Source organism: Aptenodytes forsteri, unplaced genomic scaffold, assembly GCF_000699145.1.
Source record: "Aptenodytes forsteri isolate BGI_AS27 unplaced genomic scaffold, ASM69914v1 Scaffold4, whole genome shotgun sequence".
NCBI classification, from domain to species: Eukaryota; Metazoa; Chordata; class Aves; order Sphenisciformes; family Spheniscidae; genus Aptenodytes; species Aptenodytes forsteri.
In genome coordinates, this window is record NW_008795442.1 from 2,878,294 (window position 1) to 2,903,323 (window position 25,030).

The 25,030-nt window shown below is 42.3% G+C and overlaps 1 protein-coding gene across 1 annotated transcript in view; it reads right to left on the reverse strand.

The window, feature by feature from the left end:
- Positions 1-25,030, reverse strand: part of WIF1 (WNT inhibitory factor 1) — a 65,062-nt gene that overhangs the window by 12,403 nt on the left and 27,629 nt on the right. Inside the window, exons 4-5 of the mRNA XM_009281109.2 lie at positions 8,996-9,104; positions 2,808-2,948 (exon numbers count right to left, since the gene is read on the reverse strand). Coding sequence (XP_009279384.2) covers positions 2,808-2,948; positions 8,996-9,104 — 250 coding nt within the window. The remainder of the gene's footprint in view (positions 1-2,807; positions 2,949-8,995; positions 9,105-25,030) is intronic.

Sequence of the window (25,030 nt, forward strand, 5' to 3'; positions counted from 1 at the left end):
AACACCTGCCAACAGCATCCTTACTTCTTCTCCATTGCCTTGTCACCTGATTTAATCAGAAAGTGCTGGCACCTACCATCCATAGGCTGTAAAGATGCACCATTGATTCACACTGATTCCCAACTGAATAATACCTGAGTTCAAATTCAAGCAGTTATAGCCTTTAAAATGCACTTGTTTAAAGTGGTAAGGAGTAGCAGGATGTCTATAAATTCAGGAGGGTCAGGTTGCCTGAAATATTTGTGCAGCCCACAGAGATTCTTTACACTGCAACTCCTATTAAAACAGAGGAAAACATAACCCTGGACTTAAACAAATTTGAATGATTCTCCCTTCTTCTAATATTTGAGTCAGGTGACATATCTGTTAGTTAGACTCATACACAAATAAACTTCTGTTTTTGAAAATTTATCTAATAGCTGATTAGAGCCACAGGAAACGATGGCTGCTGTAACTACGAGCAGTATTTGGTGGGATCCCACTCTAGTGGGATGTGAAGGGTAACTCTGAGACTAAGTGAAAGGAAAGAAAATCTGATGTAGCAGTGAGGTGGCTGGATGCTGTGTACAACTGCCAAACAAACAGGAAAGAGAGAGGAGGAAAGGTGTGATTTTAAAATGCTCTTCCATCCAAGGCCATAGATACATGAAGCAAAAAGTGTTGCTTTAAAAGTAAAGCTGTTTGCAGCAGTAGTAATAGTGGTAAAGGCTTTTTTGTCCTATTGTGTTCCAACGCTGTACTCTAGGACTCTTTCTGGAAATGCTTCTCTCTTTGTACCCGAATGCAGAGCTGCTATTCATTACAGAAAATGCATGCTTAAATACATACCATTTCAAACAGAAAAATAGGAAAACATAATTTTTTGTGTGGCCATCTCTTAGCCACAACAAAACCTCTCCTCTCCCACAAAATCGCTCCTTTGCTCCCCTCACTTCCTCTGGCCGGGGGCCCTTCTGGATGGCCAAGAATGACTGGAAACAGTGACCGGGGCCCCGACAGGAGGAATCGGAGCTCCTCGCCACGAACGACATCTTTCAGAGGAAGGAAACTCACCCTTACTCTAATGCCAACCAGTAAGGACATTCTCATCCTTCTCAGCATCTGTCCCAAAACACTGCAGTGTCCACCTCACAGGGTAGAGGGCAGGAGTGGGAGTCACTCCAGTACGTGCTGGAATAGACGAAGTGAGAAAACTCCTCCTCTGCCCACCTCTAGAGTTTGGGAAGTCATCCTTGCATCTCTCAGCTGGCGCTGGGAACAAAGGACTGGGACAATAATCACCCCCAGCTTTCCTGAGAGGCCATGTGATGCAATACTGCTAAACTGTTAAATATTACATCTCATATCAAAATAGTAACAACAACAACAACAACTAATAGCACAGAAACGATAACTTGGATGAATGCTACTACTAAACTGAGTTGGGAGCCCTCTCTGTTTAAGCCACATTTTTCCACAATACAGACCTGTAACTCTGCTTTCCCTATTAGATTACCCAAACACCTTCCAAAGTTTATTAAGTTCAGTATCTTTGAACTGAACTGAAAATAAAAAGATAGCAAATGTTTTGCGTTGTATTTATATCAGACACCCAACTTCGTACACGAGATCTGATTGATTTTTACTTCCATTAAGCCCCCATTTTCCTTCCTGTTTCTCTGCCCACTTCTTCTCCCCCTCCTCCACTTTCCCTGGGCTAATTGGCAGCAGCAAGGTTTCAAAGGAGACAAGCAGCTTTGCTATTTAGGTGTAGTGAGGTTTCAAAGCATGAACAACTCTTGCTCCTGCTGCTCGCTCTTTGAAGCCACGCTACAGCCAATTAGCTCAGAGAAAAGAGTGCAGAGAAGAAAGTGTGGGACTGGGAACAAAGGTTTAATAGGAGAAGAGTAAAAATCTCACTCTTTGTACATCAGCCCTGTCATGGGTTAATGTGATACAATTGCACACGACATGGGATAACTGCCTTATCTTAGATACTATTTTTCAATTTCTACAGCCTCAGTTTAAAGTGATAATTATAGTTGTTTGTAGTGTATCAAATTAATCCAGAAAGTCTTATTACATAGTGTTTATGGTTCATAGATTGGTTGATTAAACAGGTTCCCTCCTTTCCAAGTAAACACTGCAGTAACTTCATGGTGCCCTTCTTCTACCAGCGCAACCTATGTGTGTTTACTGCTTGATGACTGCAAGTATTGAGGACCAGCTTCCACCACCTTACCTGTATCCAAAACCAAGAGGTTGCCATCTGAGCTCCAGAGAAGGTAAAGCCAAGTTTTGCAAAAATGTTCTGATTTAGGATTTTTGCATTCGGTTTGTATGTGCAAGGTGAGATTTAAGGAACTGTTGAACTAAGGCACTAAACAGTATTTATTGAAGTCAGTGTCCCCACTACAGATCCCAGAAGTTCAGTTCTCCAATTATTCCACTTCTGGAAATGTTAGCCTTAGCTTGTTATCACAGGACTAGCTCTCCTCCAAGCACCTCAAATCATTTGCTAACAGGTGCTTCTCACATGATACATTTCTATCAGCTTCCTTGACGTGATGAGCTGTGAACAGGAGGAGAGGTACCTCCAAACCAGTCTGCTGAGGGAGACATAGCTGACAGTAAGGAAAGGGTTAGTAAACATGTGGTAAATGAACAGCAAATCCAGACAGAGCCAGAACAGCCTGGCATTCACCACCGTTGCTACACATTGTGTGAGCACTTTATTTCCATCTTCTCTAGCCATTCTCCTGAATGAAACATAAGAAACTTAGGTGACCAGGTCTAACAGTATTTCGGCATGTCCTCTTCAGCGTTACCTTGCTGACAGGTTTTAAAGAAGATGGCGTTCTGAGGGGTCTGGAGAATAATATTGCCTTCTGAATTCATTATGATCACATTCACTTCAAATGCAGCGACCCCATCTTGTTTTCCAAGGCAAGGAAATCCAACCTGAACGACTTAAAGGAGAATAGTAACAACAATATTTATATTTACATGCACATATAGCTATATACATATAAAAGCATACATCGACGCACTAAAAAATACAGATAATATTTATATTTAAGCTTTAGAGTAATGCCATTGATGAAAACCTGTAACACAGAGATACACAGATCACCTTAATCATAGGCGGCTCCAGGACTGGAAGTACAGCAGCACAGGAGACGAGCCTGCACTCATTTACTGACATAACCCCAACAGTCTGCAGCACAGACAGCGATCTTAACACAAACATACTTTTGCTTTCAAACAAGGCAATTACTCATGTGGAGGTATCTAAGGAAACACCAAAACAAGCTGGAAGCCTATATTTAATTTTCTAAGTTGAGCTGATCACGTCTGAGTCTGAATTTTGCAGGCTCTCACACAACTTCTGCAAAAACACCTTACACATTTTGGAAAAAAAGTTACTTTAGATATGTTTTGCTGTTTTGGATATTGCAATTAATACTGATTTAATCAAAACTTACTCCTTAAAGTGCTGGCAAGATGGTACACTTGATAAATAAGATCATGAGTGCAAATATTTAAAAAGGAGACAGAGACACATCACTCTGACCGAACTTCTTAAGTGTAGCGAAATTTGGAGATTGCCTTTCCAGGAAAAGTATTCAAACACTTTTGAACTACAAAGACTTTAAGTAAATAATTAAGACCAGTAAATCTGGAGTATTTTAATGAGGAAGCAAGCCTGATACCTCACAGCTATGGAATGCTCCTCTGTGATTGTCACAAGTGATCTTAAATAATCTTCAGATGAAACGATTTTATCTCTTTTCTTCAAAATTGGCTCTTCCTAGCTGCTTTATAAGTTAGATCCAGCTAACAGAAGTTGTTTATGCATTTCTTCTGAAGCTGGCCTGAGATTTCAGAACCAAATATTGAGCTAACAGCCCTACATTTGGTTTATTTTAAATTGCTTGTTATAAAAAATTTTGCAAGTCATAATTGGGCCATTTTTGTTATTTGTTGCCTTGGTATAATACAGAATAATTTATTGCTGAAACACATTCTGCTTCTGGTAAGTCCTACAGACTGAAAGGTCTGTTGCAGTTTTCATTATAAAGCAATTTCATTGTTGAAGCACTTTTATGCTGATCTTTTAAAAGACCGTTACAAAAAGCATGTAACCATGTGGTAAGAAGGAAACTCTTACAGTGGATTAAATACAGTTTAAATGCAGTGAACTTCTTAAACTATAGTAACCTTCTTACAGCGCAAGTGCAGGAAATCAGTGCTTGTATTGGGCTATGTGTGACTTAGCTGAGCAAATTGTTATGGGGAGGAAGATATGGCAGACGTTTAATGATGGCACTATAGTCATATCTAGACTTCATTGAATCGGTAGCAAACCCCTGATCTCCCCTGAGATTTGGCCGTGGGTTTAAATGCCTAGGGCAAAGACCAGGCATGCATCTCTTAGGGCTAAAGTCTGAGGGGACAGGTCAGAAACCCCTTATTCCAGCACTCCCCACCCTGGAAGCATCCGTATTTTTGGACTTCCCATATGTCCGAAATCCTAGGCACACAGAAATGCAGTAAAGGACCCTCCTGTGAGCAATGAGCACCTGGATCCTGGCTGAGCTCTGTGGTGGTTCAGGGCTGAAATGAAGTCCCTAAACTCTGCCTGAATCCCTGCCTTTTTATGCCTGTTTGAATAATGCTAAGCACGCAGCAACAGCACTACAGTCAAAACAAAGCACAGAGCAAAAGTCCCTTGCATCCAGAACCACGGCTGTGAGCTCCCGTGGGCTACCGAAGCACTCAGCAGGGCTCTGGCAGGGCAGACCTGAGGTCCGGTCCCTGCTTCCCAAATTCAGGATGCAGTCTGCATTTGCCCATCACTGGCTAAAAACAAGGACAGGGAATCACAGCTCAGGACTTCTCTCTGCCAGCCATCATCCCACCACCAGGCCACAGAATTGCCTCTCCTGCACATTTATATTTCTGCATCCTCTGGAGCCCTTGCATCCAGGGCTGCAGAGCAGACAGCTCTAGCAGGTGTGAGGAAAATTCAACTAATTTGAAAAGGAACCTAAGGAAACCTAGTGATTTATATCTAATTTAATTTTAGCTGGTAATTAGAATGCTCTCCTGGGATGTGGAGGATGCAGGTTTAATCCCTTTTGACTGGGAGCTCATGCCTTTTCCTTCTGTTCAGGAAACCAAGGTTCCCTAAATTGTCTCCAGTAGAGGCAGGTTGAAAGTAACTCCTGTGTATCTGCACAGCTCTTCAAATTTGCAAGCAATTGCTTTACCCACTTGGTTAATATGCAAAAGCCACCACCAAAAGCCACCTACAGTCTCAGGGGTGGGATTGCTTAAGGGACATCTCTGAATTACCAATCCCAGTAGAAGCAGGCACGCAGGGTCTGGAGAAGAGTGGGAGTCCACGCAAAGCCCTGCAGCCCACTGTCCCTCTCTATCAGCGTGGCAGAGTGAGCACAGATGCTGCTGCACCCAGAGAAGGCACCGGTTTCTCCCACCGAGCCTGGAGAGAGTTTCAGCACTGTTGGTTGCTCAGCACGTACGTTTTAATGTGTCGACACCAACAAGTGGGCAGGGAGAGGAGGTGTCCTGAGCCTGACCAGTGGGCTGGGGGGGGGGCTGCGTGACCCACACAAGGCAGTGCTGTGTCGGCAGCCCAGGCGTGTCAGCTTGCACCGGTGGCACCGGCACAGCACTGCACTGGCTGGTGCAGGCTGGGACAGGAGGGGCCAGCTCAGGTCACTTAGGGGGCCAACTCCACAGGCCACTACATTTCTTCTGGGCACAGACCAATAGCTGGTTTGACCTTCCTCAGTGTGGTGTTCGAGGCGTTAATCACCGCCACTACCAAAACTGCCTGACTTCGTTTTGAACTTGCTGACCTCAGTTTGAACCACCGGATCTTCGCAGGCTTTCTCCTGTGAAATGAGCAGCCAGCCTCTTCTCATTGGACAGGCACCCACACTCCACTCAAACATCTTCTTTTGGACAAGCTGAGTAGTCTTAGCTCTTTAAGCTCTCACTGAAAGGCATCTTCTCCAGTCCTCTCACCATATATTAACATCTTACCACGTGGCGAGGTGCAACAATACCTGTGTTGTGAGCGCTGAATCAGGTAGCAATCCTGGGATTTGGGGATGGGATTTTCAAATGAGTCTAAGGAACCTAAGTGATTTAAATCTAATTTAAATTTGAGGAGAATTTGATACTTCATCTCATTAAGGATCTACTGGATTAGAGAAAGTTGAGAGAAGGACAACAAGGCTGCATCCAATGAGGAGCAACTGAGTAGGCTGTGATTCTTCAGCCTGGCAAAGAGAAGAATTAGGGGGGACATAATAGACATCTACAAAATCATGACTGGCATGGATAGGACCAACAATATGGATTGACTGCTGTCTCTACCAGTACAAGGACTAGTGCCCATCAGATGAAACTGTTGCAGCCAGACTCAAAAGGAGGAGGAGGATCTTCAAAAGGAGGGGGATCTTCATGCAATGGGAGGCAGTGAACTCCTTGCCAAAGCCATTGGAGATACCAGAAGATTATATGGACTCAAGAACAGCCTGGATAAGTACTGGAAAGAGAGATTTGTAACCCATGTGGGGTTATAAAAAAGACAAATCACTTAAGACTCAGGAAATCTTCTGAGCTGAAGCTAGTCAGAGCTGAGAGGGTAAACAGAAGTATCACATATGCTTGCCCTCCCCTTGCTCTTCCACAGATCTTCTTATGGCCGCCGTTGGCCATAAGACAAAATGCAGGCTAGGCAGGCCTTAAAGCACTAAAGCCACCCTGATGCTTTATTGGTGGCAGGCAAATATCTTGAAAGAAGTTTTAAAAGTCCACTGATTTTGACAAGACCACTGGGTTCAACTACCTCTGAGTAAGATATCTAACTGTTAATCCTCATTCTTGTTTCCCACTCTCATGTCTAATACAGCTGTCTTTCCTCTTTTATTCCTCCTTAATTGTCTTTAGTGTAATCTTACGGGCTAAAACGCTTTTTCAAGAAATAACTTACTACTCTTGATGTGTTATTAAATACAAGTTTGTGACTGAATTTCTTCTGACGTGTACGTGTAGAAAAAATATTTGGTAATGCAATAGATTCAGCCAAACTAGACTAGATTTGTCAGAACAGTTTTGCGAAGGTATAAATTGGAGAAATAACTACAAGGTAGCCACCATTCACTATTTTTATAGCATGTATTTATTTAAGGCTACTTAGTTAATTTCGGCCAGCTAGCAGGCAGCGTAAAAAAAACCACCATCATGCTAGTGGCTCACTGTTAAATAGCGTACATGCTTCAAATACTTTACGGGCACTGATTATCAATCGCTGTTAAACACTGGACTCACTATAATGCCAAACAGAACTTAAATACAGCTTAAATATACTAAACGCAGTGGTGCGCTTGCACATGCTCCACGTAAGGAAACACCATGGATGTGCCCATATTAGTCCTGGAACTGAGGTACCAGTGCTGCAAACAGGGTAAGTCCTTTTTGGCTTTAATCAGACCTCCTACCATGACGGTTAACAGACCTTCTGCTGGAACTGTGAGATCGCATCTCTGGCCTCCCTTCACTTGTAGATTATATGTTTCCTTAAACACAATCAGAAGGGGGTCACTTTGGTCTAGCCCAAAACTATCTTTGGTCTAGATAGTTAAAAATCAAAGGAGAAAGTAAATTATATTAGAGGATGTTTTAGATAGTTAAAAATTAAAGGAGAAAGTAAATTATATTAGAGGATGCTGAGTGCAGAGCTTCCCACATACCTCACCTGCTTTATATGGAGGTGAAAATAATTTCAATGCTTAACAAGAACTTTGCCTTTGTGACCTTTTTAGTTACATTTAGAGTAAATGTCTTTCCTTGCCAATTTATTGGGCTTGCAATCAATTCAATTGCACCAATTACGGTGCAAATATTATAGCATTCTTCATCCAAATCCATTTTCAGTACCACTCATTCAATCCACAGTGAATGGAGAGACCAATCGTTAATGTTAGATTCCAGGTCCCACAGCAAAAAGCTGTGCTGCAACATTACTTCAACACCATTCTACTACCAGCCGAAAATGGAAGATATCAAACACAAACTTTCAGAATTTATACATTCAAAAAAGAGAAGAGAAAGAAAGACCAGGCAAAGATGTAAACCTGTGTGCATCAGTGCTACGGTTTGATCCACAGGCAGCCCCATCCTCTCATTCCTTTTCTCACTTCTTTCCCATTTTTCCCACATGGTCTTAAGTTGGCTAAGGCTGGTCACGAAACCATGATCACTAAGACACTACTGTCACCCAGATTTACATTTCTGCCTTTCTGCCAGAGACTACGACATATTAGCCCTGGAACAGATCATGTAGACTGTTATTCATCCACTTCAGAGCAAAGCGGATTCGATAACCTCTCGTGGAAAGCTGTTTTACCCCACGCGGCTCACTGTGCACCACAGTGCTTCTGGAGCACTCACATTGGCTTGGGCTCAGCCTCTGCTGTGGAGCTATAAGCTCCAGTGAAGGACTGAGAACACACAAGTAATGGAAAAGTGGTAAATGATAATATCCTAAACTAGAACTTGTGTCTTTGAGCTGAATGTCTGGTGACAACAGCTGACCCTAACTGAAAGCAAAATGTCCCCAAACTGCAACCTCTGAGAAACAGAATAATTTGATAACTATTCCTTACAGTGACCAAAGATTTTGTTTTCCAAAAGTTGCACAACTTAAGTAATAACATTCATGCACATGAATTTTATACAACAATTTTGCACAAGTTTCTGCTGATTTATCTGCACATAAAAGCTTCATGTGACTTGGCTCAGACAAAATATGCTGCTGTAGTCAGGCAAGGCACTCACAAACTGTTCAACGTCAAGCACTGTGGCAAGCATTTCTTTAGCAATAAACTTCAGAACTGCAATTCATAATAAGACATTTAGACTTTACTGGCTGTGGAATATTTTTTACAGGAACACAATTTATAATATCAACAGCACAAACCTGATGCTTTATGAGGAACTGTTCCAAGCAGAGGGATATTTATAGTTGGATCTGCCATTATGCCTTTATCCAAAGAACGCAAAGACAGGAACTCGTAGAAGTACTCAGCCTATGACAAAATAAATAAAAAATAGATACGTATTATGATTGCATTCATGGAAGCAAACTATTTAGCACATAAACTACAGCAGAAAATACCACACTTTTCATTATGCCATTCACTGGATTTGTTTCTATTATTTCCTTGAGTGCTTCTTTACCTAAGCAGAATTTTCAGATCATTTAATCTTATTTTGGAGATTGCAAGTGACCATACAGTAATCAGGACACAGCATAACAGCAAGGAAAATGGCACGCATACAGTGAACAAATGTTATACAGAGAAGACATTTTTTACAACCCACACCTTTTACCTGGCAGACCACAAAAAATGTATGAACAGTAAGCTAATTCTTAAAGCTGTTTTTTGGGCCGAATCCTCCTGGAACTGACTGGTGAGCCTGGATGTCCTGCCTGCACTACAAGCACAGCTTAAAGGACATACTCACATGCATGATGCAACTGTGGCGTGAGAGTATCTGAGCTTGCTCTTGGTTGATCTGCACAGCACGGCACACTGCCTTGGGGAAACAGTGCCGGGCAATGAATAGCCACGTTACTGGAGTGCCATGCTAGGACACATATCTTGCTTACAGCTCTGACACTGCCTTGTTCAACCTCAGTTCATTAAATTGTTCCAAGGGTGGAGCTGAGAGCTTTCCTACACAGTTGGCTTCATGTCACTCATTATTAACCACAACATAAATGATTTGTTTTGGCAATCCCCAAATGGTGTTGGCGTGATGTAAAAACTACTTTCCACTACCTTCATCCTACTCCCAATATGCACTTGCATTGTGGCACAGATTGTAGGCTTTGTTACTTTCTTCCACGGGACCCTGGCCTCTCTGTTGAGTCATCTGTTCAATATTTCTTCATATTTGATGCAAAGTGACGTCATGCATCTGCAGCGTAGCTGCACACACCATGTACACCTGAGATGAGATGTATGCATCTTAGCAAGTCACTGGAGACTTCCACTACTGTCAATGGCACAGCTGCAGGTGTGCAAAGCAAGTGGAAATGAACCTTTTCCCTAAAGTCTGGCTTCTCATTTACTCTGAAGCATATGAGGGATCGCAGGCAATTGTACCTGCTGCTCTCAGAAAAGCACCTGAAACCTTAGCATGGGCACTGGCAAAAATGTGTCTTCATCCAGCAACCCACTGATAGTAGACAGTATTGTTATGTCTGCTTTTTAGCTAAAATAGTGAAATAAAGAGAGATTAAAGCCAAAATTTCATGAGAACTTTGGGCTGATTAATGGTAGTTAATTTATGTGTACAAGATGGCAGTCCATGTCCTTAGCCAGAAGACTGTCCTTTTTCTCCGGTAATATCCTGGCTTCCTAGTACAAGGAAGACGTGGACTTACTGGAGTGAGACCAGTGAAGGGCCGCAAAGATGATCAAGGGACTGGAGCGTCTGACATACAAGGAGAGGCTGAGAGATCTGGGACCATTCAGCCTGGAGAAGGCTGAGGGGGGATCTAATCAATGTGTATAAATAGCTGATAGGGGGGTGTAAAGAAGATGGAGCCAGGCTCTGCTCGGCAGTGCCCAGTAACAGGACAGGAGGCAATGGGCACAATACAGAAAACTCCATCTGAACCTGAAAAAACACCTTTTTACTGTGTAAGTGACTGAGCACTGGCACAGATTGTCCAAAGAGGTTGTGGAGCCTCCATCTGTGAAAATATTCAAAACCCAACTCAACGCAGCCCTGGGCAAGAGGCTCTAGGTGACCGTGCTTGAGCAGGGGGGTGGACTAGATCATCTTGAGATCAGACTGTCTGGTCTCAGATCAGCCTCAGCCCGTCTGTGATGCTGTGCTCTGCTAACCTGAGCAGAAGCCCCGGCAGCGTGTGAGAGACCATCTCCCTTTAGCTCCTGGTGACACCAGCAAAGCACTCGTGAGCTGGGTAGAAAGGTCATTATGAAATTCCTGATCAGCCCTGGCAGCACATCCACTCGCTCTGTGGGGACAGCAAGGAGATCCCAAACAGCATGCAGGGGCTACACTCCACATGGATAGTCTTCAGAGGGTGTTGTGTAGGCACAGCGACCTCAGAGGAGGACTTGCAAAACAATAGGGAAGGAAGCAATGAAAGTTTTTAAGGGCGGGTTAAATACATGGAGTATATGTGGGAGGGAGAGGGCACATGGAGAGAAGCAGTAAAACAGGAGATGAAAATTGAAGTCGGGGGTAATGTTCAAAAGGCTGCTTTTAATTAAAGACATTTTTTTCCAATACAATATACCATGCCAAAATATGAAAACAAGCCATAAAGTCAGATTGTGAACATTTTTGTTCTCAAATAAAACTTTGGTTCAGAAAAATAATTATATGTCTCCACACATCTATAGAATAGTACAGTGAGTGAGTCAATGCTGTACTGTCTGTTTCTCATTGGTTAGCTTTGATGTTTGGTTGTATCTAAACCAGGTCATAATGGGTTGGGATATTAAAACATTATGTTCTTACTATTCTAGTAAACAACAACTGTTAACTAGACCAAACAGCTCCACTCCCATATTTCCATTCCAGCCACGCTCTTGTAGCGGGTCAGCTTGTGAGCCAGAGCCCTGATTTGTAGGAAAAGAACTGGAATCCCATTTTCTAGGGTCGAAAAGATGCCTAAGGACAAAGACAAAAAGAAAGTTTGCTGTGGGAAAGGGGATCGATTGCTGCATAAGCCACAATACACACTGCCTTTCAAGGAAGGAATTCCTCTAACCAGAGTAGAGGCATAGCAGTGATTAGTGCCTGAGGCAGGAGTACGTTCTGTTCACACGTTAAAAAGATGGGAAGAAACATTGCACAAGCAACAGGCTGCCCAGGAGGAAAGCCAAGCATTGCACTGGGGGGGAGATACCTGCGCTCACCATTTCTGTACAAAGGTTTGTACGTCTGCTGAGTTGACAAAAACTGAACTTCTTGAAATGATAGTATCTGAGAAGACCTGAAACACCTCAGGTAGGTCCAGCTAGCATGACTTCAAAGTTATGAAGCCATGTGCTGCAGAGTATGTTTGCAAATCACGTGTGCTGGACTGATTTGGTTAAATTTTGATATAAAAATGATATACAAAAATCACAGTCTAGAGAGGCTGCACAGTAGAGCAGAGTAGTTTAACTCCTCAAACCTGTGAATCTGAAACAAGATTTGGCTGCCATAAATCCTATCTATTCGGGAAAAAATCTGTCTTGACACAATCCCTACATCCAGTCTCCAGTATTGTCCTGCTATAATTTGAGTTGATTGCCAATTAACTTGCATTAATCATCATGACTGAAAAGCAAACAACACACTCTCAGCAAATATTTACCATGCTCCAGCCTAGCATGAAATTTAGTCATGATGGTTAATTGAAGAGATAGGTCTGTGCAATTAAAATATTGTCTAGTGACTACCATAATTTGTGCTGTAAGTGGTCATTGTGAGTGACCTGGTAGTGAGAACAAAATTTCCTTGGATATTGTTGAGAGATAAAGGGGAAAAAACCCATAATCTATAAACCCTTTTCCATTATAAAAACATTCTTGTTACTTCTTTTTTTTTAAGCCAACCTATGAACTGTCTGGTACGTGAGGGGCAAAATTTGCTACTGAAGCTAAATCTTAGAGGAACGGTGTTATCAGAGGTGATGGAGGGAATGGGGTTTGAGATAAATTGTTGATCTTCGACAATTGCACACTCTGCATGCACAGAATACTTTTTGGTTTTGTCTTGACTTCAGGAAGCACCCCAAGGAAGAATACACTTTACTTTTGTGCAAAGACTTTGTTTGAGACCCTCAGAAACTGAGGCAAGGGCCCCTGAAGACCTTGTGTGAACAGTCTGGGGACTTGGTGCCTTCAGGCAGCAGGCAGCCCTGCGCAGCTCCCCTTTAACAGTTCCCCATGCGGGCAAAGCCCTCAGCAAAGGGAGGAAATTTTGTTTTAGGCAAATAATTCCATGGTCGGGATTAACTTTTATGGACTTTAAATGGCTGTTTTCTATAAATCAGAGGAATTTAAAAGGTTATAAAAATAACGAAGCCCTCTAACAAGTATTGTAGCAAACATCTGTCAGCAGTTTGCTTTTAAATGATATACACTTAAAATTCCTACAGAACTCCACTCCTCAGTACAAGATCTACTGCGTTAGAGTTTTCTTATCACTCAGATGCCATGTTGTGTCTACCTTGGTTTTGTTTCATATTTAATCAAAGCATTCACAGGAACGTGCTTTATGTTTTCTTCATTTTGCATGAAAGATGTAGGATTAGAAGTAATGATAGTACCTGAAGCGAAACAGAGTAGCTTAAACTGTTGTATGTCACAGCTCAATAACCTAATGAAATCTGCAGCTTTTCTAACAAAGAAAAGAGAATGTGCGTTAGCTTTGCACGTAGATGTAAGAAATTAACTATATTTTCTTCTCGTTATTTTAGAGATCAGTGCTGAATGTTCTATTCTGTTATCAATTAAATGACAAATATACCCTAACGCCAATTTTCCACATTTAAAGACAGAAACTCATCAAAAAAGTTCCTTTTTATCCCAGATCCATGGATATTTCTGGCTATGCACATACTAGAAGATTCTAGCATGCATTATCCATAGCAGATGCTCACAGCTGCATATGCCATAAATAAAATCACAAAGTGAGGCAATATATGTGTTTGTTAGGTGTTTACAGCATGGACCATTGCTTCTCCAAGATATTAACTGCATTAGGTCAGAGAAGTTGGTGCGTCTATGTTCCAAGATGAAGCATGAAGCAAAATGAGATGAATTTCAACAAAGAGGGGAGGCCGTAGCCGTACTGCGTGTACCAGGCTATGGAAGGAGTGTGAGTATTTAAGTCAGCAGCACGTTTTGTTACTGCAGTGCAGTCTAGACACTGCTGTAATGAACAACATAATGATGCCTCCTTAGGCAAGCAGATAATAAACTGTCTGCCTACAAGGTTTTATTTTTCTGCCAGGGAAGGCAGCTTTGCCTTACCTGTTAATTGGTCCCGTCACAGAGTGGGTAAACCATTTTTTGCACCTCAGTGTGACACTCAAAGAGACTTGCCATCAGCCTCATGAGGTAGTCCCAAAGTGGGAGGCATGCTTAACGATATGAAGTGATACAGAAACACACTCTGAGAAAACCAATTTACACAGAAGACAGCATAACCAGCCCGTTTTCCAGTACCGGCTGCTGAGGGTACAGGAATGAACCAAAGCAATAGGATTAACAAAAGCAGAGATGCACACAAAAGGAAAAATAGAGATATTTTGGTGTTTCTAAAAAAGAAGGACCCAAATTAGAATTCAGTGAAATGGGCAATCTCAAAGAAAAATACATTATGTGACAGTGTTAATTATACAATGCTGTGGTGAAATGCACACAACGCTGCAGAGCTTGTTTTATGCCTGCTTTCCTCACGTTAAGAAAACTGTGGCAGACTGAAGAAAATCCATGCACGAGGAGGAAGACTTTTTTAACAATGGAGTGAATGCCTGCATGCAACTTTCAACAATAACCACTTGTGGTTTTAATGGTTGTAGAAGAAGAATGGTACAAAAAAATCTCTGATTTTGTCAATGGAAGATGACTAACTGGTGCTTAATGTCTCCTGTGGCATACGACTGTGGATGGCAGATCAGATCCTCCAACAGAATGATTTAGAAAGCTGGAAAAGAGAAATTTCTTAGTTGCTATCAAAAGGAGCCCCAGATTTTGAAAGGTGACATTGCAGGCTTCCAAGAATGCTTTGCACAGGAGAGATGGACAGAAATCTTTGCAGAATACATTAGCCTTTCCCCCAAGTCACGAGAAAAGAATTTCTGTAAAGATAAGTAATATGAAGAAATCACTGTCAAGAAGCCTGGTGAGGCCACAAAGGAATAGATTTAGATTACATTTAGCAATTGAGTTTCTGGCAGTTGTCTGCTCTTTGGGAGACATGGGAAACAGGGCAGCTACTTGGTCATTTTGAGCTGATATTTTCTCTCACCAGACCTTGAGCTCTGGATGTGCTCTAGCATTTGAAGAGGTCATTTGAAACCAACCCGAAACTGGAAGCTGAAGGGCTTGGCAGAAAGAGTGGGGTTCGAGAGGGACACCAGTGAAAAAGAAAGATCCAAGTACACCAGCAGAGTGTTAACTCTGAAACCCATCCTCACACGCAGGAAAAGCAGGCTACCTGAAACAGAGGGCCAAATAAACGCCTATTGCACATTCCTGTCCATCATTAGCCTGCTAACGAAAATATGATTTTGGTTTAGATCAGAGTCAATCGCTTTACGCAGTAGGTAACTGCAATGGGGACGGTGGGGCCGTTCCAGAAGGCTAAAACCTTGGAGAGCAGCATACGGGCAAACAGATCCACAGCAATTTCCAGGTAAGTACAAGTACACTGATACAAAGGCATGTGGCATGCAGGATTTCTTAAAAAAAAATTTAACAATTTAACAATTAACAAATTTACAGCTCCTCATTGAGGAAAGTCTTGGAGTTTCTCACTCCTTCTCTACCTTGCTTTATTCAGAAACAAAAGAGAAAGCAAGAGAGCACAAGTCCCCATATTTAGACGTTTTCTTGTTTAACAGATACTCTGTAACATATTTTATTACTGCTTCACCAGAGTTACTTTTGAGAAAATTAAGCTAAAAGGAGACAAAATCATTAGGGTTTTGATAAATACGCACAGTTAATTACATCTTGAAAATCTCTGGCAAGGAGTGACATTTCTCAGCATGAACCAGGCTGGAATGTATACATGGTGCACAAGTTTCCTTTAAATTGTCTCCTCCTACATCTTACAGATGAAAATTAGATAACGCTGCTTTGGGGAAGGGGAAAGAAGCAAGCAATACACCAAAGAGAGAAATCGCATTAAGAGTTCAGATTAAAAAAAGCAAAAGATACTCAAGCCTTCATTATCTTCAAATATTTAATGAAACATATTGTTCTGGTATCCTGAGAATTGGTAAAAGCTGTTCTCCTGAAAAGTTATTTCTTGTTCCAGCACAGCAAGGGCTAATTCATTCTTTTGTCACTCAGCAAAAGATCAGTGCTCTCTCCAGTGGAGATTTCATGATCAGGGATGTCCAAAATGCCAATTTCCTAAAACTAATAAAAAAGGGGGAAATAATCACTGCTCCTTAGAGAAAAAAACTAAAATACTGTCTTGTTTAGGTTAGTTAACTGTCAGGTTAGTTCCTAACAAAACAATGCTGTACAGGTCTGCTACTGGCACCTGCAACACATCTATGTGGCTCTATCTACATTAAAAATAAACTGTGAGATTATTTTCTTTCCCTCACAGCTTGAAAAATAAGTGAAAACCTGGGCTGACTGGTCCTGGGAGTGCATCTTTACATAGATTACAGACTGTTTGCAGTTTCAGCCTCTGGATAGATTTATTTCTAATTAATAAATTAGCCTGAAAATTCTTTTCATAGAATGTAAAATAATTTCAATAAAATCTTTACAATTAGGGAAATGATTCCACTAACAAGTATTTAGACTAATTATGATGGAGATCTGAACAGACACTACATTTAATTAAAGAGTTGCTTTAAAAGCACAAATGTAAAACTCAGAGATGGTGGCTCATCTGACATGATGAGAGAAAGTTCACAGCTGAAGAATAAGCTAATCCACCTCTTGCATGGTGGTAAACACGGATAATGCACACAGATTCATTTTGGCCATGCTTCAAACTTCCAACCCTTTATTCTTAAGCCTCACAGGACAGCTTTGAAGTTGAAGATAAAGCTCCTCTAGCACACCATTACCAAGGAACAACCTTCTGATTATGATCTCATGAAAGTGTGATCAATAACTTACACAAGTTAAAAGCGTGGCAAACAGCAAAGGTCACGTAATTGGGCCTTTATTGAGTCCATGTGTTTCACTCTTGCTTTAACTGGCACTCCGGTATAATAAATATCTCTCCCCAAAATGTAAGCAATGAACTTTCTCAAAAGTTATGAAATCTCACAGCAGCTTCTGTCAGACTGGAGTCCTTCTAGGATCTCAAAGGGGGATGCTTCCCCTTTAGTACACCCAAGTGACAGAAAGTTTGCAGCACCTCTGTGTGAGAGTTGCTTTATTTACTGCTCAGTAGATAATGGTCTTTAGCCTTGTATGCCAAGCAAACAAGTGTTTAAAAGTTATGGTAAAAAGGTTTTGAAAAAAATTCAACTCTCTCCTGACTAGCTGCTAGAAAGACTTCCTTAACACTGCTCTCTTTTGACATCTGCTGCAGGGATTTTAAATGCCTTTTTTTGTGAATATCCAGAGTAATTTTGGTCTTGTTTTACGGGCTGCCATTGACCAAAGCAAATTCTAGATACTACCATGAAAGAAGAACTAAATTCATTATTTAAATAGAATGTTTGATCAATGTATCTGAAAAGGAACTTGTGTGTTTGCTGTTGTACCTGAAATCACACTGATTTGTCTACTGAGACAAGACCCGAGTATGTGGACATATATTACTGTAATATTTCCATGTACCACACAGGCCTCCATATAGTTATGTCCTCCATAACTATACTTCGATTTTATCAAAGCAAGATGGACTTATCTTCATAATAAAGCAGGGAAGCATTACCTTATCCCCAGTTTCTGACGAAAAACTGAATAGTTTCTACAGACAACTTTTCTGTCTTTCAGGCTGTTTCCATAGGCAGGGTCTGCACAGCTTCATCCCTGGGCTACAGTACCAGTCTCACAGGGTCCAGTCTTTTGAGTTAAGGTCCAGAATGGTCCCACATATTTTCCAGCATTTAAATGAAGAATATTCTTCAAAGCCAGATCATCCTCAACTTCCTGTACACTCAGAGGAGAGAGACCAGCACTTGCAGAAGAAAATTCAGCCCAGCCAGACTCTGAGTTACCTGCTGCCTTGAACTGCCTTTCTCCCTCTCCCTGGGTGCAGATGGAGTCTATTCGCAGCGTAGGCATCTTCACTTGGACTCACTCTGCTGCCTTTCTCTGTGCTGGTTTGCTAGCAAAGTCCTACCCCAGAGAGGAGGCGAGTCCTGAATTTCACTGCAGCACGTGGGCTGCGCGGCTGAACACAGACAGTTCTCTGCACTTGGTATCATTCCACTGAGTTTTAGCAACAGTTACTTGGAGAAATCCTCGCATCAAAAATGTCTTCCTTCTGCCTCTAGCCACTGCTCGTGTACCAATCCTTTCCTACTCTTCAAGGCCGGTCCTTTTTGCTTTCCCCTTCTTCTTGTCACAATCTTTCTTTAGAGGGGATTCAGATGATGAACATGGCAAAGAGTGATGCTGGTTTTCCTTTTTGCTCCTTCTGCTAAGGTCCATTTCTTCAATGGGATTAAGAAAGGTTAAAAGCTTTGTGCAGGTGAACTTGGTGAAAGACAAAAGTAGCGTTCTGATACAGGCAGTGCTGGCATGACCAGGGCGATCCTCCATTCGAGGAAGATGAAAGAAATTAGGAAGAGTTATGATAGTCAGGGTAAAGTTGAGCTTCCAGACAAACCCTTTGCACACACTTGCAGGCATGAGTCCTACTCAGAAAGGTATGAAGTTTATTTTGTGAAAGCTACATCCTTCTGGTTTTTTTTCACCCTGGATAATGTGACCTATCATCTGTCAGTATAAATACTGACAGGGAGGGCCAGCAGCTGGCAGTTCACCAGAAGAACGTTTTGCAGAGACCCTAACCTCATTTGTATTAGAGAAAATGCCAATGGGACAGTTCAGCTTCAGACATGAATGTGTGGACCTCGCCAAGCCCAAATTTACCTCTGATGAAAAACCAGTGGGAGTCTGATGACAGCAGAAGTCAATATCCCACTCTGAGATAACTCCCCCCATTTGGGACCACAGAGTTTTGCTGAGATCAAGAGCTGTAATTTATTGCTTGATGCACAGCTATGGTGAATCTGGTCTGCTCTTGCAGACCGAGGCCAAATTGTCCTTTTTGTCCCTCAATACATCCCAGATGTGCTGACAATCCATAACTTCTGCTGGAGTCAAAGGCTGCTGGAGGTTCTCCAAATCCCCCAAACCAGCCTTTATTGACTAAACGAAGCGAGTAGCTCGGGGCTGAGTGTGGTCCACGGTACTTTCAGAAAGAAAGAAAGACTGGAGGAAAACAATGCCCCACACTGCAAACCTTGCTGAGCTGTCAGGTCTGCTCCTTGCATCACTACAGGGCACAGAAATGCAGCGCTCAGCACAGCAGCCTGTCGGTAAAACCCTGCCTGTCATCTGTAGCGGGACTCGCTTTGATACCAGTCAGCTGAGTCAGGGTCAATTTTGTTTGGTTCTGCTTGAATTTCGGCAAGTTAGAAGAGGCTTTGGGTTTGGGAGTTGTTTCTCTGTTTTGGTTTGATTTGCCACATTTTCTGTAGCTTGCAGTACTGGGACTGCACCAGGGCAGCTCAAGGCAGCCTAAGACTGGGCTGTCACAGTCCCACCCTCTTCAGACATGGCCGTGGGATGAGCTAACCAAGACAGCAGATCCAGGTAAAAATTAATAACTTCTTTCTGTAGGGCTAGTTTTCAGCCAGAGCAGCTCCCTGAGCGGCCACATCAGCACTGGCACAAGAAAGAGAATGGAAATGTGTGACCAGGGATGGGAAAGAATATGGGATGGTGTCAGCTGCTAGCCCGGATGAAGCTGTTGTGGAATGGCAAGAATATGGGATGGTGTCGGCTGGTAGCCCGGATGAAGCTGTTGTGGAATGGCACTGGAAGCAAAGCGAATTGTTCCCGGCCATTGGCAGACGTCAACTTTTCTCACCACACCCTCAAATTTAATTATCCTGGAGTGAGGAAGAAACTAAGCTGAGAATCATCAGTGAGATGATGGTTCCTCCAACGCACTACTGAAACCAACAGAACCTGCACCCAAATAGGGCATGCGCATTTCTGATGGCACTGCCAGAGCCATCATGTGGACTCTGAAAAAAATGAAAAATCCAAACACATGATTCCACCCTCAGAAATATGATCTTGCAATTGTCCATTAAGGTTATACACCGGGAATAATTCAAGTCCCGTTCGTATTAACAGGTTTCTTTGGAGCAGCACCAGATTACGAACACATTTCCAAAACATGATCAAGGAGTTGTACTCTTTAAATGGAATATGACATACCTCTCAGGAAAGTAAGACACACGCCAAGTGCTGCCTTTCCAACTGTAGCATGCCACTTAGGTGTGCTGTGCAGCTGAATTGAGGATAGGCTGTCTTGCCACGTCTTAGGAAAATGTCGTACGGAGAGTTACAGGAGAGACTGGACAAGGATGCTGCACCAGGAGGCTTTTGTGATCATAGCAACCATACGTATAGTTTGCCAGTGAGGAAACCCACTGGTCAGGGTATGACCTGTCTCAGCTAAGGACGATGCTGTTCTGGTGCAAAGGTGAGGCCCATGCTCTGCTGCTTTTGCACATGAGGTGCTCAGTCACACCAGACTGGAACATGTGCACTCCTGAATCAAGAGTGCCTGACACTCCTCCAACAGCCTTTGCCGTTATGGTGGTGCACACAGCATATGGGCTCCCTCATGTGGATCTTCTAAGATGTACGAGAGATGGACCATGCAAGCACAGCTCAGGAGTGCTGCAGCTGAGGAAGACGCCACACAACCTGCTCTCTTCAGCTCCGCTAGGAAGAGGGAGCCTCCCACGCCCTCCCCATGTGTGGGGAAGGAGATCCCATCTCTGCTCCGCTCAGAGTGAAGAGACACACTGCTGTCTAGACAATGGGCTTAAGTTTATGCAACATGCAAACTATTTTCAAACTTTTCAATCTCTGAGGAACAAAGTGGGTTTTTTTCCTAATCCTTTCTACCTTTCAATCTTTTTTTTTTAAGGAAACAGAGGAAATGCTATACAAAAACCACTTGTGATAATAAAAAAAAGTTTCAAGAAGTCTTATGGTATCCAGTTAAACAGTCAAAAATCAGGAAATACCAGTGAATAATGCTGTATGTACAGACTTAACTCTGTTTTTACAGGACATTAAAACCTCATTAAGTACATGAGCCCATACTAATTCTCATCTATGAGACCTAACATCATGCAGCTTCTTCTGTAACTGTGAATCTTACACAACCAAAGAACTGGTGCTGAAGTCCTGCAGGTTTCCTCAGAGTGAATGGCTGTTACAGACGCTGAGTAGCCTTTGAAAATCTGGCCCATTAAGTCAACTGGACACATTAATATGCAGATACACAGTAAACCACACAGTTGCAAGCTGTGCAGTACAAGACATGCAGAGGTCTAGGAAAAATATGCTTGCACATGAAGGCAAACTACCTTAATGTAATAGCTTGTTGCTGTAACCTTTCAATTGTATTTAACAAACTGAGATGCATATGAATTAGGGGTGGCAGAAACTGGAATGCCACAACTTGCTGACCACAAGATTCATTAGAAATGTTTTTTGGGGAAATGTGTATGGAAAAAACTCTCAAGCCCAAACCATACTGGTCATATGCAAATACCCACATATGTTTTCAAATGCAGACTTTTAAAGTAGTAGAAATCTGTTTTCAGGAAAATTATGATTTATCTGTAGGCTATTAACATACTCTTGAAGGACAACAGGTGAACAATGCACCTCAGTTAGAAGGTCCATTTTCCTTGATATACTGAAAGGTATGTTTAGTTAATGGTTGAGTTTTCAACACGCAGGTTGTACAAATTTTAATCCAAGGCTTTTTGCTTTTTCAAAGAAATGTCTTCAAATATTTTCTATGTGTTGAGAGTCATCAGTAGCTCATCTTGTGCTTGCCAGAAATATAACTTAGACTTTACCACAGGAACTAATTTAAGTATACCATTACTAAATCTGGCTTATCTGGAAGTCTATAATCAGAGATAAAAAGCAAGCTTCACCTAAACGTCTCTGCTGCTTGATTATCATCAGAGTAGATGCTTATGCATTTAGAGCAAACTGTCCTGCGAATGTGGCTGGGGTAGCAAAACCAGATTTGTTGTCAAGGCATAATAATAATGTGTGAAACAGTGTTGCAAAATCTCATAATTGATTATCAGTTCAAGAAATTCTGCTCAGGTTATAAGAAAAGCTCCAGCCCTCCTTTCTATGTCTCACCACGCTTAGGGAAGGCCCTGCGGACTGGCTGCTTCCTCCACCTTCCCCTCTCCTGGGTGGAATAACCAGACACAGCCCGAGCAGAAGACTGGCACAACTCTCTCCTCAGAGCAGAGAGGGTTAGTTTGGGGATCCTCTTCTGTTTTGAAGGGGAGTGGTTATAAAGGAATCAGAGAGGGAAGAATCTCACAATTCACAGAAGGGCAATGGCCAACCCTTTCTTTCCATCTCTCACAAAACTGGCTTTCTGCTTCCCACTCCTCATGAGACCTCTGGCCTGGGGAAGGGAAGAAATGCTGAAGAACCTGGGTACGCTCCATCACCTGCTCTAAACCAAGAAGGGGGGAAAGACCTTACTGCAGTTACCTCAATCTTTGCAGACAGAGACAAGAAACATATATAAACCTAGAGACAGACGTTTCTGTTGGAGTTGTTGGGGTTGGGGAGAGGTGGAGAAACAGAGATTTCATGAGAACTTGGGAGAGGCTGCGAGCTCTATTACCTCCAGGTAACCATTCCTCCTGCCAGCAAACTTTCAGATTCCTCATCCTTTTAAATATTTCCCCATTAATTTAATTGAATGAACTTATACTGCTTCATTGTATTTTACAGGATGAGAAAACCTTGCTTTTGGATGAATAAAGGTCTTATATAAATAAGTTAAATACTTAGGAATGTTTTAAATCTTGTAATTCTACTGTTAGGTTTCAATTAATTGTTGTCTAAACAAATCATAGTAACAGTGGCATCATGGCACCAACTATATAAATTACGAAGTTTACCTGACTGCAAAAGTTTGGCAGGACAATTAAAAAGGGTCCATTAACTAAACAGGATATTCACACTGATACAATTCAAATGTGAACTCCATTAGTGGGCAGGATAAGGCGCAGACTTTGTGCCGTCAAAGGAAAGCTACTGTTATGTCAAGTGAAAATGTGAAACCCAAGTGGTTCTTGATGTGATGAAGGCCTCTAATTCCTGTCTGAAAGGGACAGCATAAGCTTCTCCACCCTGTACCTAATACCAATATGTCACAGCTCTGACTGGAGGGGAGCAACGTGTTGGGTCATAAGCTTTCAGCTACGCTCCTTTGCCAATACAGAAATCTGATCATGCCTGTGCAATCTGAACAGATGTTCCTGTGCAAAACTGGAAGGAAGGAGATTAAAAAAACCCAGCACAAACAAAAAAAATAAATCAACCAAGGTAATGGTCAACATGCCCTGCTAGCAAATTATTTCCCAACTCTTAATATGGCTATGCATTTCATCTGTTGCCTGTGATTACAGACCCGGGTAACCATATTTTGCCCCTCCTTCCTCTCTGGCAGACGCCGGTGTGCTCTGCTGTGCAACCTGCCTGTTCTCCCTGAAGGTCCCTGCGTGGAATACTGCAGGCATGTAGCTGCTTGCAGCTATTTGACGTATCTGTGGCTTCACAAGGAAAAAATATATTTGTTTCAACTTGGTCACTCAAATGGACTCTGTTTGAACAGTTCAATTTATTTCCCAGAACCTCTGCAAGAAAGAGAACTGGCTAAGGCTCAAACTTGGAAAAATGAAAGCAGTGTTTACTGCAGTTTAAAAGGAACAGGCTGAAGTTGGTACTTGTACTCCTTACTGAAGGTGTTCAGTGGACTTGATTATTTGCCTATGTGGTTTTTAGTCTCAGATTCCCATTGACTATATCAATATTCACACATTTGCAAGTTGAGAGCAAGTAGAAAACTTTGCAGGGAGAGCCTATCTTCTGCCCATCAACAAGTTGTGATCTCTCCATGTCTTCCTCACGTTCTCAGAAAAAATAGGTTCATAATCGCAGTACTGAAAGCTCTGAACTCATTCTCTGATGGTCAGGATGGTCCAAGAGACTGCCCTCTCCTCCTCTGGCCAGCCATCGTTGTGAAGGCTGGCTCTGCTGCTCTTGCTACTGGTTTCTGTGCTTCAGCACTCAGAGATGGTGACAGGTCTTCTCATTAGTGGGCTGCTGTTTGGGGAGTTTGTTTTCCCTGGTGATGGGCCAAAACCTGAGGCTGGGAGATTGCCAGGTTTGATGTCAGGCATATTTATTTCCTTTAAGATTGGTTGGGTTTAGCTAGCTGTTTATCCAGGCTAAGGGGCAACTTCAGAGGATTTGTGGGACCAGCTCTGAAAGCGGTGTTTGGTCTCTAAGTTATTTATTGAAGTATTTGGCAGTGATGGCAGCAAATGCTGAAGCAGCTGGAAGGTAATTGCCCACTTTTCCTTGTACGGCCAAACAAGCTGGATTCCACCAGTTGGTTGCAAAACAAAGCAAACTTTCATACTAGATGCAAAAAATCCAGGGGTTTTCTTGTTGTTTGGCTGAAAAAAAATCCACCCCAAATCTTTGTAAGCCTTTACTAAAGCATTTCTATTCCGCACGTGCCTCTTCTCCAAGGCAGACAGACTTGTCAAGTAACTCCTCCTCAGCATTTTTGTGCAGCTAAGTGGTCTTCCATGAATGGACTATGAATCCACATACTACGGTGGATTTCAGGTATCATAGCTGGATAAAGTCTTCTCAGTGCCTCCGTACAACAGTATCACTGTCTTTGCTGTATTTATGTTACTTTTTCTGAGGCAGATTTCGGTTTGCTGCTTTGCTGTGATTGTACAAGCCAGTCCCAGTTTTGTGTTCCTGCCTGGCCCATTTTGTGTTAATGGCTGGCTTGGGGGATAAGAGGAGAGCAGTAGGTTTTGTTTACCTTGACTTTAGTAAGGCTTTCAGCACTGTCCCCTACAACATCCCCACAGAAGAAGTGAGGAAGTGGGATTTACAGAAGTGAGGTGGACTGCTGCACTGCCAGGCTCAGTGGGTTATCAGCA